General features: G+C 52.5%; 1 protein-coding gene across 4 annotated transcripts in view; it reads right to left on the bottom strand.

Annotated features, from left to right (window-relative positions):
* Positions 1-13,017, bottom strand: part of PLCG1 (phospholipase C gamma 1) — a 41,686-nt gene that overhangs the window by 14,453 nt on the left and 14,216 nt on the right. For all 4 annotated transcript variants that reach the window (XM_053958751.1, XM_053958753.1, XM_053958752.1 and 1 more), the window contains exons 2-9: positions 9,294-9,446; positions 8,834-8,927; positions 8,328-8,375; positions 3,928-4,012; positions 2,823-2,906; positions 2,630-2,652; positions 1,470-1,542; positions 376-477 (exon numbers count right to left, since the gene is read on the bottom strand). In XM_053958751.1, coding sequence (XP_053814726.1) covers positions 376-477; positions 1,470-1,542; positions 2,630-2,652; positions 2,823-2,906; positions 3,928-4,012; positions 8,328-8,375; positions 8,834-8,927; positions 9,294-9,446 — 662 coding nt within the window. The remainder of the gene's footprint in view (positions 1-375; positions 478-1,469; positions 1,543-2,629; positions 2,653-2,822; positions 2,907-3,927; positions 4,013-8,327; positions 8,376-8,833; positions 8,928-9,293; positions 9,447-13,017) is intronic.

Here is a 13,017-nt window from a genome sequence, read left to right as displayed (position 1 = left end):
GGGACCTTGGCATAGTCCAGAGTGCCAGTGACTTGGTCATCTCTAGTTGTTTTTATTCTTTATTCAGCTCTTCTTGCTTTGAAGAGATCCTTATATACCCCAAGGCAGCCTTAAACCAAAGGCAGTCCCTCTCCTCCTCCAGATGAACTGCCTGGTGAGTACTCCCAGCTGCACACACTCAGCACAAAAGCACAGCCCAGAAGCCATTCCCTTTGCCAACCACATCCATCTCCCAGGAGCTGTGACCCTTCCAGCACCCCCACCCTGCAGCAAAGGCACAGACAGCAGAGCTGTCCCACCACAGCACACATCACACCAGGGATGTCATCCCCTGCATCACCCCGCTCCACACACGCCACCTTCAAGGTGTCTTACTTCATCCAGGGAGAAATAAGGCTCATCAATCTCCCTCAAAGGGTCTCTCAGGAAGTTGAACATGAATTCCTGTACCTGAAGGGTATCTGCAGCCCAGAGCTCCTGCAAAGCCCAGGGGAGACATAAAAGAAGCCATTTCAGAATGTATTACTGCAAACCACATGCAGCTCATCCAGTTCGAAGCTTTAACCATTAAGGAGGTGGTTTTAGATGCAAGACCATCTCTGCCAGGAACTCAACTGTCAGCACAAATGCTGGATAGCACACAAGGAGGAAATCTGCCCTGCTTCTGAGTGGGCTTCATTTTCTCAATGCCATGCATTTTTCTCTCTGATAGCTCCTTTGAACAACATCTGCCATCCCTCCTCCTTCAGCAGCAGAAGCCAACCCAGCTTCCCTTGGCTCTCTCACCCTGGGTTTCTTTCATTAGCCACCAAAACATCTCCCCACTGGTTAACTCCCTGCTGGCTGCAGACCACAGGCAGGGAGGTGGCAGTGGGGGACAGGGCAGAGCAGGAGCCATGAGCCACAGCAGGGCTTTTGCCAGCCAGCCCTGCCCTCCTGGAGGAGGCCAGCAATGAGACAGGAACCTGGCAAGAGCCAAGGGGTCTGTGCTGCCCACAAATGCACTGCTGGTGCCTGCATGTGTGTCTGCACATGCATGCTGTGCTTGCTGTGTGACCCCAGATTGCTTTTAAATTGAAGAATCAGCAGCTGAATCCATCAGCTGCTCCTCAGGAACTGCTGACACCTCCTGAACAACAGGATGGACATGACTTCTTGGCTGCAGCAAACCTTTGGTAACCAGCTGAGGTCACGGGGACTGGGTCAGCCTCCACTGATCAGTTCCTGCCTCCTGGGACCCCCACTCCTCCCTGATCTCCTGGTTCCTTTTCTGGCCATGGTGCCCAGCTGAGTTCAGGTTTGCGCCTCCCCTACAACACCTCCTGCTCCAGAAGGATGAGCTGTGCAGGCAGAGCAGCCCACAGCCCAATCATCCCAGCCCCACAGCAAGGCTACCCTCGGAGCATTGGATCCCTAATGTCACCAGTGCCTACCCCGTTGTCCCTCCCCCCTGCCTGTGCTGAGCTCACCCTCTGGTACTCCAGCAAAAACTTCTGCAGCTCCAGCAGCGACACCCTGAAGTGCTCAGACCTTTCTGCACCCCTGACAAGCAGAGAGAGAGAGAGAAGCTTCAGTCACCAGTGCAGCACATCACATGAGATGCCATCTGCCACCTCCCTGTCAGTGCAGCCAGATGTGCCCTGAGCATGCAGCACTGAAGGAGCAGAGTGGGATGAGCTGAGGAGAGCAAACACATGTCCACATCCCAGAATGTGGAGGGACTACTCCAGGAGCAGTACAGGGTTCACACTGACAAGGGCATGATAACATTAAACTCTGGTGAAGGGAAGCAAAAACCATTAGAGGGATGGATTAGTGAAAAAAAAAATAGAGGGTGTAGTTTGAACCTGAGTGTAAAGAACTGAATAGGTGCAGGGCAGTTAAGTGGTGACTGCAGACAGGACAGACCTACAGGCATGCAGAGAACATGGGCTCATGGAGACAAGACACAGGGAATGAAGAAGGGAACTGTTTGTAGCTGATAATCTCGGGAGACTGGTCCATGACTGCTGTAAGTCACAATGGACAGCCAAGGGCCATGCTGGGCACTAACAGCACAAAATCCAAAGTGGACTGAGCAGTGCTGGCTGCCCTGGGCAGAGGGATGAGCCAGATGCCCTGCTGAGGGTTCTCACATCTCTTTTTTATGGTTATAGGAAAAAAAGGAAGGAAACCATTGGGAATTACCTGGACAAGTCAGTAAGTCTTTCACTCTTTAGCTCCTGTGTCTAAATTCAAGCTCTTTCTATCACAGCCAAGGTGAGCAGAGGGCAGGGAAGGGCACAGCGGGCAATGGCACCAGAGGCACTGCCTGGGTGGGGAAGGCTCTGCAGCCACCACAAGCATAATCCCTGGGAGATGGCTCGAGGTCTGATCACTTCACATCAACCAACTGACCTGGTTGGACCTGGCTGGATCTCACTGGGATGTCTGGGAGGGAGAGATTCCTCCCTGCCCCGAGCTAAAGCGTCTACAGCAATGATGCTTGTTCAGAGCACAGAACCACAGGCAGCACAGGAGCAGGAAGAGTGCATAATGCCCCAGCCCAACATGCTGCTGCAAGCCCCAAAGCATGTTAAGGAGTAAAAGAGAACAGTCCCTTCCACAGAAAACACAGAGAATTATCCACCTTTCCAAGAACGGGACATCCAGCTGCAAAAGAAGAAGCACAAGCATTAGGTTTGCACTCAATAACTTCTTAACTCCCAAGAGCAGAGCTCACCCTGAGGGCAGCAGGGTTAAAAAGTCAATTAAGTGGGAATGCCCAGTAAAAAATACGGTTTCTCCCTTCCCTCTCCTCCCGTGGAGAATTCAGCTCTTACCGTTTTCTGGGCGCTGAACATCAGGCTGCGGTAGAGCTGTGCAAATTGCCCATACGTGATATCCCCGTTCCTCTGCTCCACATCCTGAAAAACAAATCAAACCCAGAGGTTTTACAGAGGCCACAGGTAACTCTGCATGGCTTAAGGAATGTCTCTTCCCACCAGTATCCCTGGGGAAAGAAGGAGGAGAAGGCCAAAACCTGTTCAGACTTTGCCTCCTATAAAAGGGCCTCAAGTTGTGCCAGGGGAGGATTAGATTGGATATTTTGAAAAATTCATTAAAACAGTGGTCAGACATTGGAACAGGTGGCCCAGGCAGTGGTGGAGTCACCATCCCTGCACGTGCTCAAAAAACACGTGGACGTGGCATTTGGGGACATGGTTTAGTGGACATGGCAATGCTGGGTAATGGTTGGACTCAATGACTTTAGAGGGCTTTTCCAACCTTAACAAATCTGCCAGAGTCTCTGCTGGGGCCAGCAGGACCCTGCAGTGCCCAGGGCACAGGCACATCTAAAATGAATTTCACAATTCCCCAAGCTCACCCACACGAAGGCAACCCACACACTGATAAAGTGTCACCACTTACTGAATACTTACAAAAGGATAATTTGATTTTTTGTTTGCCCAGAGTATCTGAAGTGTCTGGAAAGTGCAAGACCCAAAGCGTGTGCTCTCCTTTGGATACACCACTCTTTGGCCTTGGAGTTCTGTGCTGGTAGGAATGAGGTGACCCTTCATCCCTGGGTCAGCGGTGATGCTGGCAGAGCATCACTCGCTGGCAGTGGGTGCAAGAGCCAGGATACAGGACCTGGTAGCTGGTCTGCATGACTGGAGCCAGGAGCAATGAGGGGAGTGTGGGAGGCAGGGTGGGGTAAGGAGAGAGTGCTGGCCACAAATGGGCCAGGGTGCGGCACCCAGTGGGAGCTGGCACCTCTTCAGTCACCACCGTGGGTGGGGGCCCTCCCAGGAAAGGCTGGGAGGCTCTGCAATATGCAAACACTCCCTGGGAGTTTAACCACCACCAGGTTTTGCTCAAAGGCAGGCAATGGACTGCTGAGGGTCCCTGGTGCTGAGGGGGAGAGCGGAGGGGTCACACACTCACCGTGAGTCTCTCCCGCAGGAACCGCATGTTGGGGACCCGGTAGTTGACCTGGGACAGCATGCTCTTCAGATCCTTGGCAGAGATCCTGGGATAGAGGGGAGACATGTTCAGGGGGTCTGGGATGGAGGGGTCTCACCCTGGGGCTGGGACATGCACAGAGAGGCCGTGCCCAAAGGGACATCAGCTGTGACACAAGGATGGATGTGTGACCCCAGAGCGATGCTGAGGCTGGGAACAGTGGGGGAGATGTGGGGAGCAGAGAGAGATATCTGCATGTCAGTGGGGACTGCAAACAGTGCTCCTGCAACTCCTGACAGAGCAAGGTGAGCCCAGCAGCCTCTGCCCAACTGAGCTGATGCCACAGCTGACAGGCAGCACCCACTGCTTTAAATGAACAACCAGGAAGAAGCATTTTTCAAGTATCTGTGCCCCAACGTGGATGCTGGGTGACCAACTCCCTTCCAAAACCCACTCCCTGGCCTGCTGGAGGAGGACAGGCTCTCTAAGTGGTTAGGACTCAGCTAATTTTATCTTAAGGAAAGGAAAAAAGCCATTTTTGGTCCCCAGCCACAGCCACAGCAGTGCCACGTCGTGCCCAGTTGTGCTCTCCCAGCCACACATGCTGCAGGCAGGGAGTGCAGGCTCCCCAAAGCCCTCCACACCAAAGGTGCTGGTTCCCAGACCAGGGAAAGCTCCAGTGCCAGCCCTGAGCAGGATCCCACAGCCCAGCAGGCAGAGACAGGCAGGAAGGAGCTCTGGGCTGCCCTTGCCTGTTCCAGAGCTGTCCCCACATGAGGCACCAGCCCTGCAGCAAGGAGAAATGAGGATGCCTCCCATCTGCAGGATTTAGAAGCTGAGGGGGTCTGTGTCCAATCATTTTTCTGGCAGCTCCTGCTTTAAAAGCAAGTCCTGGGAGTCCACCCCTGCAATCACAGATGGTGCTTCTGTCCCCCACTGAGCACGTGGGAACACAGGATCCTACAGGATGCTCCCCCATCCCACAAAGCATAGGGCAAGTCTGGAAATCCTTATGGCTTTGCAGTGCAAATATAAAAACACCAGGGAAGATGCCCTGCACAGGGGATTTAACCAAGAGGCATGCTGCCATTCACATGTGACATCTTTTTTACACTCTGCCCTGAAAGCAGGGTGATCTCAAACACCACAGGAAGGAGGAGGGATGGAGAGAGCTCCACGGAGAGGGAGAAACCGGCTGGTGTCAGGCGCTGCAGAGACCAGGGCTCGGCAGCCAGCAGGACACAGAGAGCCCTTGTTCCTGGGCTCAGAGCCCTGGGGACCCGGACACACACGGCCACAGCAGGACCTGGCCCAGCTCCTGTGCTGTGCCCGAGGCCAGCACCCAGCCATCCATGGACTTTGCAGTGTCCTGCCACTCACTGGCAGAACAGAAAAAGAAAGGAAAAAAAAAGCTGAGAAATGGTCCCCCTTTCCTCACAGCTGTACAGTCAGCAACAGACACTGAGCACAAGTATCTCCCCTGCACCTCTACCTCCCTGGCAGGTGAAGTTACCCTGGGGCTCAGAGTGAGTGTTCTGGGAGGAGATCCTGCCCCTTCCCTTCTCCAACACACCCAGCATCCATAGTCATGTGCAGGGTGCTGTGTGACCCCCCTGGGCAGGGGGTCCCAGCTATGGGCTCCTGGGTGACAGAGAAATGCGTGGAGTGAGCCAGGAGTACAAGAGATGCCCTCACATGTCAGGAAACACAGCATGTAACAGTTGTCATGGGACCCCAACAGGACACTCAGAGTCCCCAGGGCTGCCCAGAAGCAATCCCTCCTTGGTGAGAGCATGAGACTGCAAAAAAAGCTCATGGACAAAGAGCAGGAGAGGCTGGAAGAGCAGAACCAGCAGCAGCCATTCCTGGAGACTCGCTGGAGCTGACACTCAGCTCTGGTGAAGCTGAGCTGTTTCACAGGAGGTGCTGGACCACAGCCCTGCTCGCTGATGTGACAAGAGCAAGCCCTGTCAAAGCTGTGACCAGCATTTCCCTCTTGGCTACAGAAGGAGGACAGGGTACAGAAGGATTTTATTTATTGTGTGTTATTCATCATCTTAAAGTGCTGGAGACCTTGGATAAACAGCTTAGTAGTATTTTCAGACTAGAAAGTGAAAACAAAATAAACTGATTTTTTCTGTGGAACAATTTTTAAGGTTTCATGACAAACAGGCCAGAGGCCCAGCCCTCTCACAGGGGGGATGGAAACATTCCCCTGCCAGCCCTTAGTAAATGCTGCTCCCAGCCATGGGCAGCTCTCCTGGCCAGAGGTGAAACAGTCTCCTCCACAGCAATTAGGAAAAAAAAACCAGCATCCTGTTATCCTCCTCTTTCCACCTAACCTCCCTTGGAAAAACAAATACCCAAAGGGCCAGCAGCCAGTGGAAACAGCCACCATCTGCTGGTGCTGGAAGGGACGGCCGGGCCCCCAGCAGGGGAAGGCAGAGAGAAGAAAGGGCTCCAGCACAAGAGGCTGAGGCATGGGGCACACAAATGCTGGGAATGATTTCTGCAGCTGCCAAAACCCTATCTGTTCTGGAAAGGATCAAGGATGGTGTGCAAGTGGGGTTTTTTTAAAAGAAAATCACAACTCGCTGTTCCCTCTGAAAACCCATTTCCAGGCTGAGCAGCAAAAGCAAAGAGCTCAGTGACATTAAATTTAATGCTGAAATGCCTCACAGGGGGCAAAATTTAATCCAGGAGATGTGTAAGTCACATAACTGTAGCCTCTGCCTTGCAGAAAACACATGGATCCTTGTAAAACGTTTGTAAATGGGAAGACCCCAAATCTTTCCACATCCCTTCTGTTGATGTTTTGCTCCTCTCACTGCCTGGGCTGGAGCAGCAGCTCTCCTAATTAAGGGTTTTGCACTGAAACCTCTCCCTGTGGGTAAGGACACGTAAGGAATATATTGGATTTTGCTGCTTTAATTCTAAATGCTAATAGAAAGATGATATCAATAGAAACAACAGGGATGCAACAGGCTGGGTGTCAGCTCTGCTGATCTGCCTTGGGCAGACAGATCTATACATGCAATCTCCTCCTGTACTGTTGGGATGCCATTTCATCAGTTTTACTGCATAACCAGAGGGGAAAAAAGGACCAATTATTTCCACTTTTCCTGTGCTCCTCCTCCAAAACCTCCACACAGCTACCCCTGCACCTGCCTCAGTGCTCTCCATGGCAGAATTAGGAAACACTGTGCCCAATCACCACTGTGTATACAACCCAAGCCTAGATTCAAAAGGTGTGTGGCTCATGCAGAGCAGCTGCAACAGATTAAAGCTCCTTTTCTTCCCTTTCTGCCTCTGTGAGGATTTATTCCTCCTCCACAAAATCCCCGAGCACCCAGCGGTGCTCTCGTCATGCCACAGTATAAATCACTGCAAAGGCAAAAATGTCCAGTGCAGCAGGATCTGCCCCATGCAACACACTCCTGCCTGCTCCTGGACAGGTTCAGTTTGTGCCCTGGCTGGCTGTCCTGGGAGGGTCACAACAAGGACAAAGCAGAGGATGCTCTGGACCCCAGCGTTCTCCAGTCAGCCCTCTCTGGACAACAGAGCATGGAAAAGGGGCAGGTGGGACCCATGTGCTGCACAGCAGCTGGAGGCAGGGCTGATGCCCCCAGGGGAGCACATTAACACAGGAATCAATGCTGAAAGGTTAATGGGCTCAGTTAACATCACAGGGGAGAAGCATGTCCCGTGGATGGAAGGAGGCAAACAACAGCAGCTCAGTAAGAGCAGGCTGGCAGCCAGCGCTGGGACTGGAAAACTGGTGATGGCAGTGGGCAGCGAGCAGAGCACGGTGGAACTCACCTCCCCAACAGGAAAATGTCCCCTCCCGTATCTCATGGTGAACCATGACCCAATTCCTTCCCTTACCTCCTCATGACAAGCATGACATTTTACTTGCTAGGACAACACTAAGTACTCACCCAAGAGCCCCACAAGCCAAGCAGTGGGATGATCCATGCCCTTACAGGCCTCAGAAAAGGAGAATAGAACAAACAGGGTGGAGAGTAATAAACACAACCCAGTTCAGCCCTGATGGGGTGCCCTGAACTGCCTCTTGGCTCTTTGATGTCTGCTTCCTTGGGTGGTGCCAGGTGGGGGAAAGGTGTTTCACAGCTGTGGGCTCTCAAGGTGTTACTGGGTCTAAACAGCTGAGAAATAGGTCAGGAAAACAAGACGGCTTTTTAAGGCTTTTTTTAATTCAGTGAAAAGGCAAGTTTGGGACTTGGATTAAGGTTCCTTGAAAATGAGCATTAAAAGCCTAAGGAACCCAACAGAAAACCCAGAGGCTGGGGTTTCAAGTCAAAGGTGAACCCTTCCAGCTCAAAGCCTCCCCTGAACACGACTGCAGCTTTCTCCCTCCTCACCTGTCTTCCCGGTTGCGATCCAGGGAGTAGAACTGCTTCCGGAGCCACCTAGGTGGGAAGGCACAAACAGGCACACACTCAGCTCCTCAACAACCAGCCCCTGCTCCAGCCTCTCTCTGGAAGATGCTCAGTGCCACACCATCCACTCCCACATCCCTCCTTCCCACCAGAGAACCCAGCTCTGCCCCCTTTCACAGGCAGCCTACCCTATTTTCATACAAAAAATACATTCTGCTTTAAAAATGCTTCTGCACTGAAGTGCTATAGATAACACAGGCTGTGCACACACAGAAACATCAATTTGTGGTCCAGCTCCTTCTCCCTGATGCATGAGATCAAACGCTGGGGTCAGCAGGATGAAGCTTCTGGAGTGCAGAGGCAGAAGTGCTGGGTCAGCACAGCTCAGAGAGGGAATGAGATATCACCGTGCTCACCTTTTTCTGTCAAAACAGACAGAAGGGGGGAAAAAAGAAAACAAGTGCAGGAAAAGGACAGGCTTTCCTCACCTTTCAATCTGCAGGGGGGTGGGTGCCCTCAGTGTGTCTGCCACCAGCCAGTTCAGCCCCTTGATCCACATATTGACCTCATCCTCAGAAGTGGCTGTAGAAAATGCATGGGAGAAGTGGGAATAAGGGACACACAGGCTTGATCAACAACCCAAACCTCTTGGGACTATCCCCAACACCTTACATGCCCTACTCCTTGCTTCATCCCCCTTCTGGTAACAATTCCCCCCCACGCAGATGCTCTGGCTGGCTCCTCTCCCTGCCAAGCTCCTGCTCCTCTCCCGAGGGATGGATGTGGCTGGCTGGACCTCTTGCCCCTGCGTGCCCACTCCCTCCCCCTCCAGTTCCCAAGAGCTGGGAGTTATCTTTGTCCCCAAGCAGCCAAACTGTTTGGGTCCTGTGAGGTTGAATTTGTGGTTCAACCCTGTCTGGCACAACCCCAGGGCCAGGAGAAGTTTACCTTGCAAGCTGAGGGTCTTCAGCCGGAATTCTGTGCCGTAGAGGACAACGAAGCAGTGAGAGTGGTCTGGTCGGAAACACGGATCCTCCTGGTACCGGTCAAAATCACGGGAGTTCCTGCCCGGACGGATCTCTTTGATTTCACGAATATCCACTAGGAGAAAGGGAAAACAAAGGAGACCTTCAGGGAATAGCTTGGAATTCCCATGGCATTGGAGAAGGAAGGGCACAGATGAAGTGGATTTAGTCTTCTGAAGAGCTGGGTTAGCACCTGTTACATGATGGCAGCCCCAGCCCTGTAAGCACAGCCCCCTCTTACTATTCCCTCGGAGGTTTCCCCAGCCAGAACTCCCCCAGTTACCTCTGTGTTCCCCAAAAATGGCTGAATGTCTGCCCCACAGGGATCCCTAGGAAGGGGCAGCTGTGAGCATGCTGGAGCATTAGTGCTAAGCAAGGAGAAGGAGCTGAAGAGACAGTGGTAAAGGAGCATCTCACAGCCTCCCTCCCCAGAGGAAATTCTGGGAAAGGACTCCTATTGCCATAGAACAAAGAGAAAACAACAGCAGCAGCAAGGGAAAAAAAAAAAAAAAAAAAGCAACACAACAACGAATGAAACCCAACCCAAACCCAAGAAAATTTTGCTTCCTGGAAAAATAGTTTCTTAAATGCTCGTGGGAATCAAATAACAACATTTCTGAGTCACATTTCCAAAGCAGATGATGCTTCTGAGCAATGCAGGATGGAGATTACTGCAAACCTGGCATGTAATTCATCCCAATTAAACTCCACTTACTGCACTCTCTGTGGATCATCTCGCCTTTCATTTCTGTTTACTGCAGTTTAAAACTAGACAGAAATGTGACCTGCTCATCACCCACAGCACTAAACTGCATGAGACACGACGCTCTCTCCAAACCCCACAGCAAGGCAGACACAGGGATTGACTTTGGGAGGACTTGTAAAGCACAAAGAATGTGGGATCCTCTCTTGGATCCTGCTCCCGTGCAACACTCAGGCTGCACCTGGAGACAGTGGCAGCCTGCTCATTGCCTAGCACAGGACATATCCAGACTGACCACTCTATGAATTTTGGGGGTGTCCTGTGCAGAGCCAGGAGTTGGACTTCATGATCCTTGTGGGTCCCTCCCAACTCAGGATATTCTATGAATCTAATAACCCTTCAAAGCTCATCAAGTTGTGACAAGACCATAGAAAAACCCAGTTCCTTGGGGCTGCAAAGGAAGGACAGACAAGCTTCCTAAAATAAGCAAGAATGTGACTTTTTGAGGCATCATCTACCCTTTGGAAAGGAGCTGTCTGGCAACTCAAATGTTAGCATGCCCTGCCATAACCTTACCCGTGTGCTCATATCCTTAGTGACACAGCAGGTTATTTTAGCCTGTAAAAACCCATATCACAGCTCAGGTCTTTGCATCCAGGACACGCACAGTGGGGTTGAAGGCCAATCCTGTCCTTGGAGGATGCAGGGTTTGACCAACACAGTGGGGGAAAACATGCCAGATGAGTTTTCATGGTAATTTACCAGGTAATACCTACCAGAGGAAGGTGCTGGAATATTCCTGCCCTGCCTTTGCACCACACTGCAAGCATATTGCCTGCACTTTGGGATGTTGCAGAGCTGGCTGTGCCCTGTGCTCACCCCTCCCTGCACAGAGCACCAGCAGGTTACCACCGAGCGAGGCAGAGCTGGTGTTACAAAGTGCATACCTAAAATCCACGCAGTGGAGAGAGCCCCGGAGCAAGTGAGGTGCTTATCAAGGACAGAAGCACGCAGGGAATTCCTAGGGCAAAGGGCAGCCTCCGTGAGGATCGGGCAGGAACCTCCAGCCCACGCATACTTGCAGCTGCTTGCTCCTCTCTCTCGCCCTCCCAAACCTGCCTGAGTGTGCTGGGGAAGGCAGCTGGGGTTTGCTTTGTGCAGCCCTCTTCTCACCACAGAGCAGCACAGCAGCCTTGCCCCCAACACCCTGCCGGCCCCCTGGCAGATGGAAGGAAGTGAGTCTGAGCAGGAAGCCCAGCAAGCACAAATGGCACCATCCCCAAGCAGCCAGGGCCCTCCCTCTGGAAGCACAGGACTGGGAGCCACCAGGGAAAGGAGGGGTGGGGGGATTTTGCTGGAGCCCAGGTCTCACAGAGACACACTGCAGGCTCTGCCCTGCTCAGCACCAGCGAGTTTCCCCATCAGTGGTGGCATGGGCACCGTGACATGGCCCACGGGTCCCAGCATGGGGCTGCACTCAGTCCTTGCTGAGAAAGGCTCACCAAGGATGTGGGCAAAGACATGGGGTTAAGCACCTGGTGGGGTCCCAGCTCCACAGGCCACGTGCACACCTGGGCAGGTGACCTGGGGCAAACCCTCTGAAGACAAGTCCTCTGTCACCACAGTGAGCCACGTCACGTCTCCTCCTCCCAAGCTGCCCTCTCCCAGGGCGTGCTGGGGAGGCTGAGTGTACAAACTGGTCCTTATCCCACCTGGGATGTGGCAAGAGGGGAAGAACTTGGTCCCGCAGAGATGGCAGAGGGAAGCTCTCTGATGGAATATGAACCCTGCTGCAGCCTGGAAGAGCTGGATGCCCCAGAGGAGAACCAGCAGCAAGCAGGGGTGGATGAACAGCGGATGAGATTGGAGCCTGGAATGGGCTGGCTCCTCTCCAGCCCTCCTGGGATGGTGTGCAGACAGGAGCCAGGAGAGGCTCCGGGAAGGAGGCAGCAAAGCCCATCCAGTCCAGAGATGCTCTGAGCTCCCCACATGGTTCCACAGTGCACACTGAGCCATCCCATGGCTCTACAAACAGTTGTGCCCTTCACAACCTCCCAAACTTCCCTGCAGCCCACTGCCAGAAGAAACAGCCTGGCCCTCCCTTTGTCTCCAGCACTGGAAAAAAAAAAAAAAAAAAGTCACATTTCTGGGCAAAGAGCCCTCTTTCAGCAGGAGTGGGTTGCATCAGAAAGAAAAAGCTGACCCCAGATCCACCTCCCTCACCATGTAAGAAAAAATCCCACCAAATTACCCTCTGGTTACATGAAAACCAGATCCACCCTTGAAGTCATTTAAAACTGAAACTTCATCCAAGCCTCATTTACCCGCTGATGGATAGGGTGTTGTAACGTGTAAGGATAAGGACAGCCTGGAACAAACTCTGAGGGTTGCAAAATCGCCACCTCCAGAGGATTTTTGGAAAGCTGGAAAACTGATTAAATTAAAAAAAAAAAAAAATTAAAAGCTGACAAAAAGAGCATTTAGCCAGATTACTTTCCAGGATGGGTTTATCAGGGACAGCCTCCAAACAAACACCCACCCCCTCAACAGGCTTTGCTGGGTCTGTGTCTCCCTGGGGAGAAATGGTGCAGTGAGAGCCACGGGGTCACTGCCAGCCCAACCCGACCTCAGCTGGCTGAGATGGACTGATCCTGCCCGGGGGCAGCGGAAAAGCCTCCAGCCTACTCACTCTGGCAAAGAAAAAGAGGTTAAAAAAAGAGTCTTCCTGCTATTTAGCATTGTGGATCCCACTGAGCACAGCCATGTGGTCATCCCCAGGCTTCCCATCACTGGAAGGGGCACCAGAGGGCCAGGTGGCCCCCAGGGAGAAAGAGGAAAAAGACATGGTTGTGCATGTGATTAAAATACAAGCAAAATCTATTATGCAACGGCGTGGGGAGCAAAGCAGTGCCACCTCCCTTTTAATATTTCACTGGAAGCCCCC

This window comes from Vidua chalybeata, chromosome 17 (genome assembly GCF_026979565.1).
Source record: "Vidua chalybeata isolate OUT-0048 chromosome 17, bVidCha1 merged haplotype, whole genome shotgun sequence".
Classification (NCBI taxonomy): domain Eukaryota; kingdom Metazoa; phylum Chordata; class Aves; order Passeriformes; family Viduidae; genus Vidua; species Vidua chalybeata.
The sequence above is the reverse complement of the archived record's forward strand: the minus strand, read 5'-3'. Positions and strand labels throughout refer to the sequence as shown.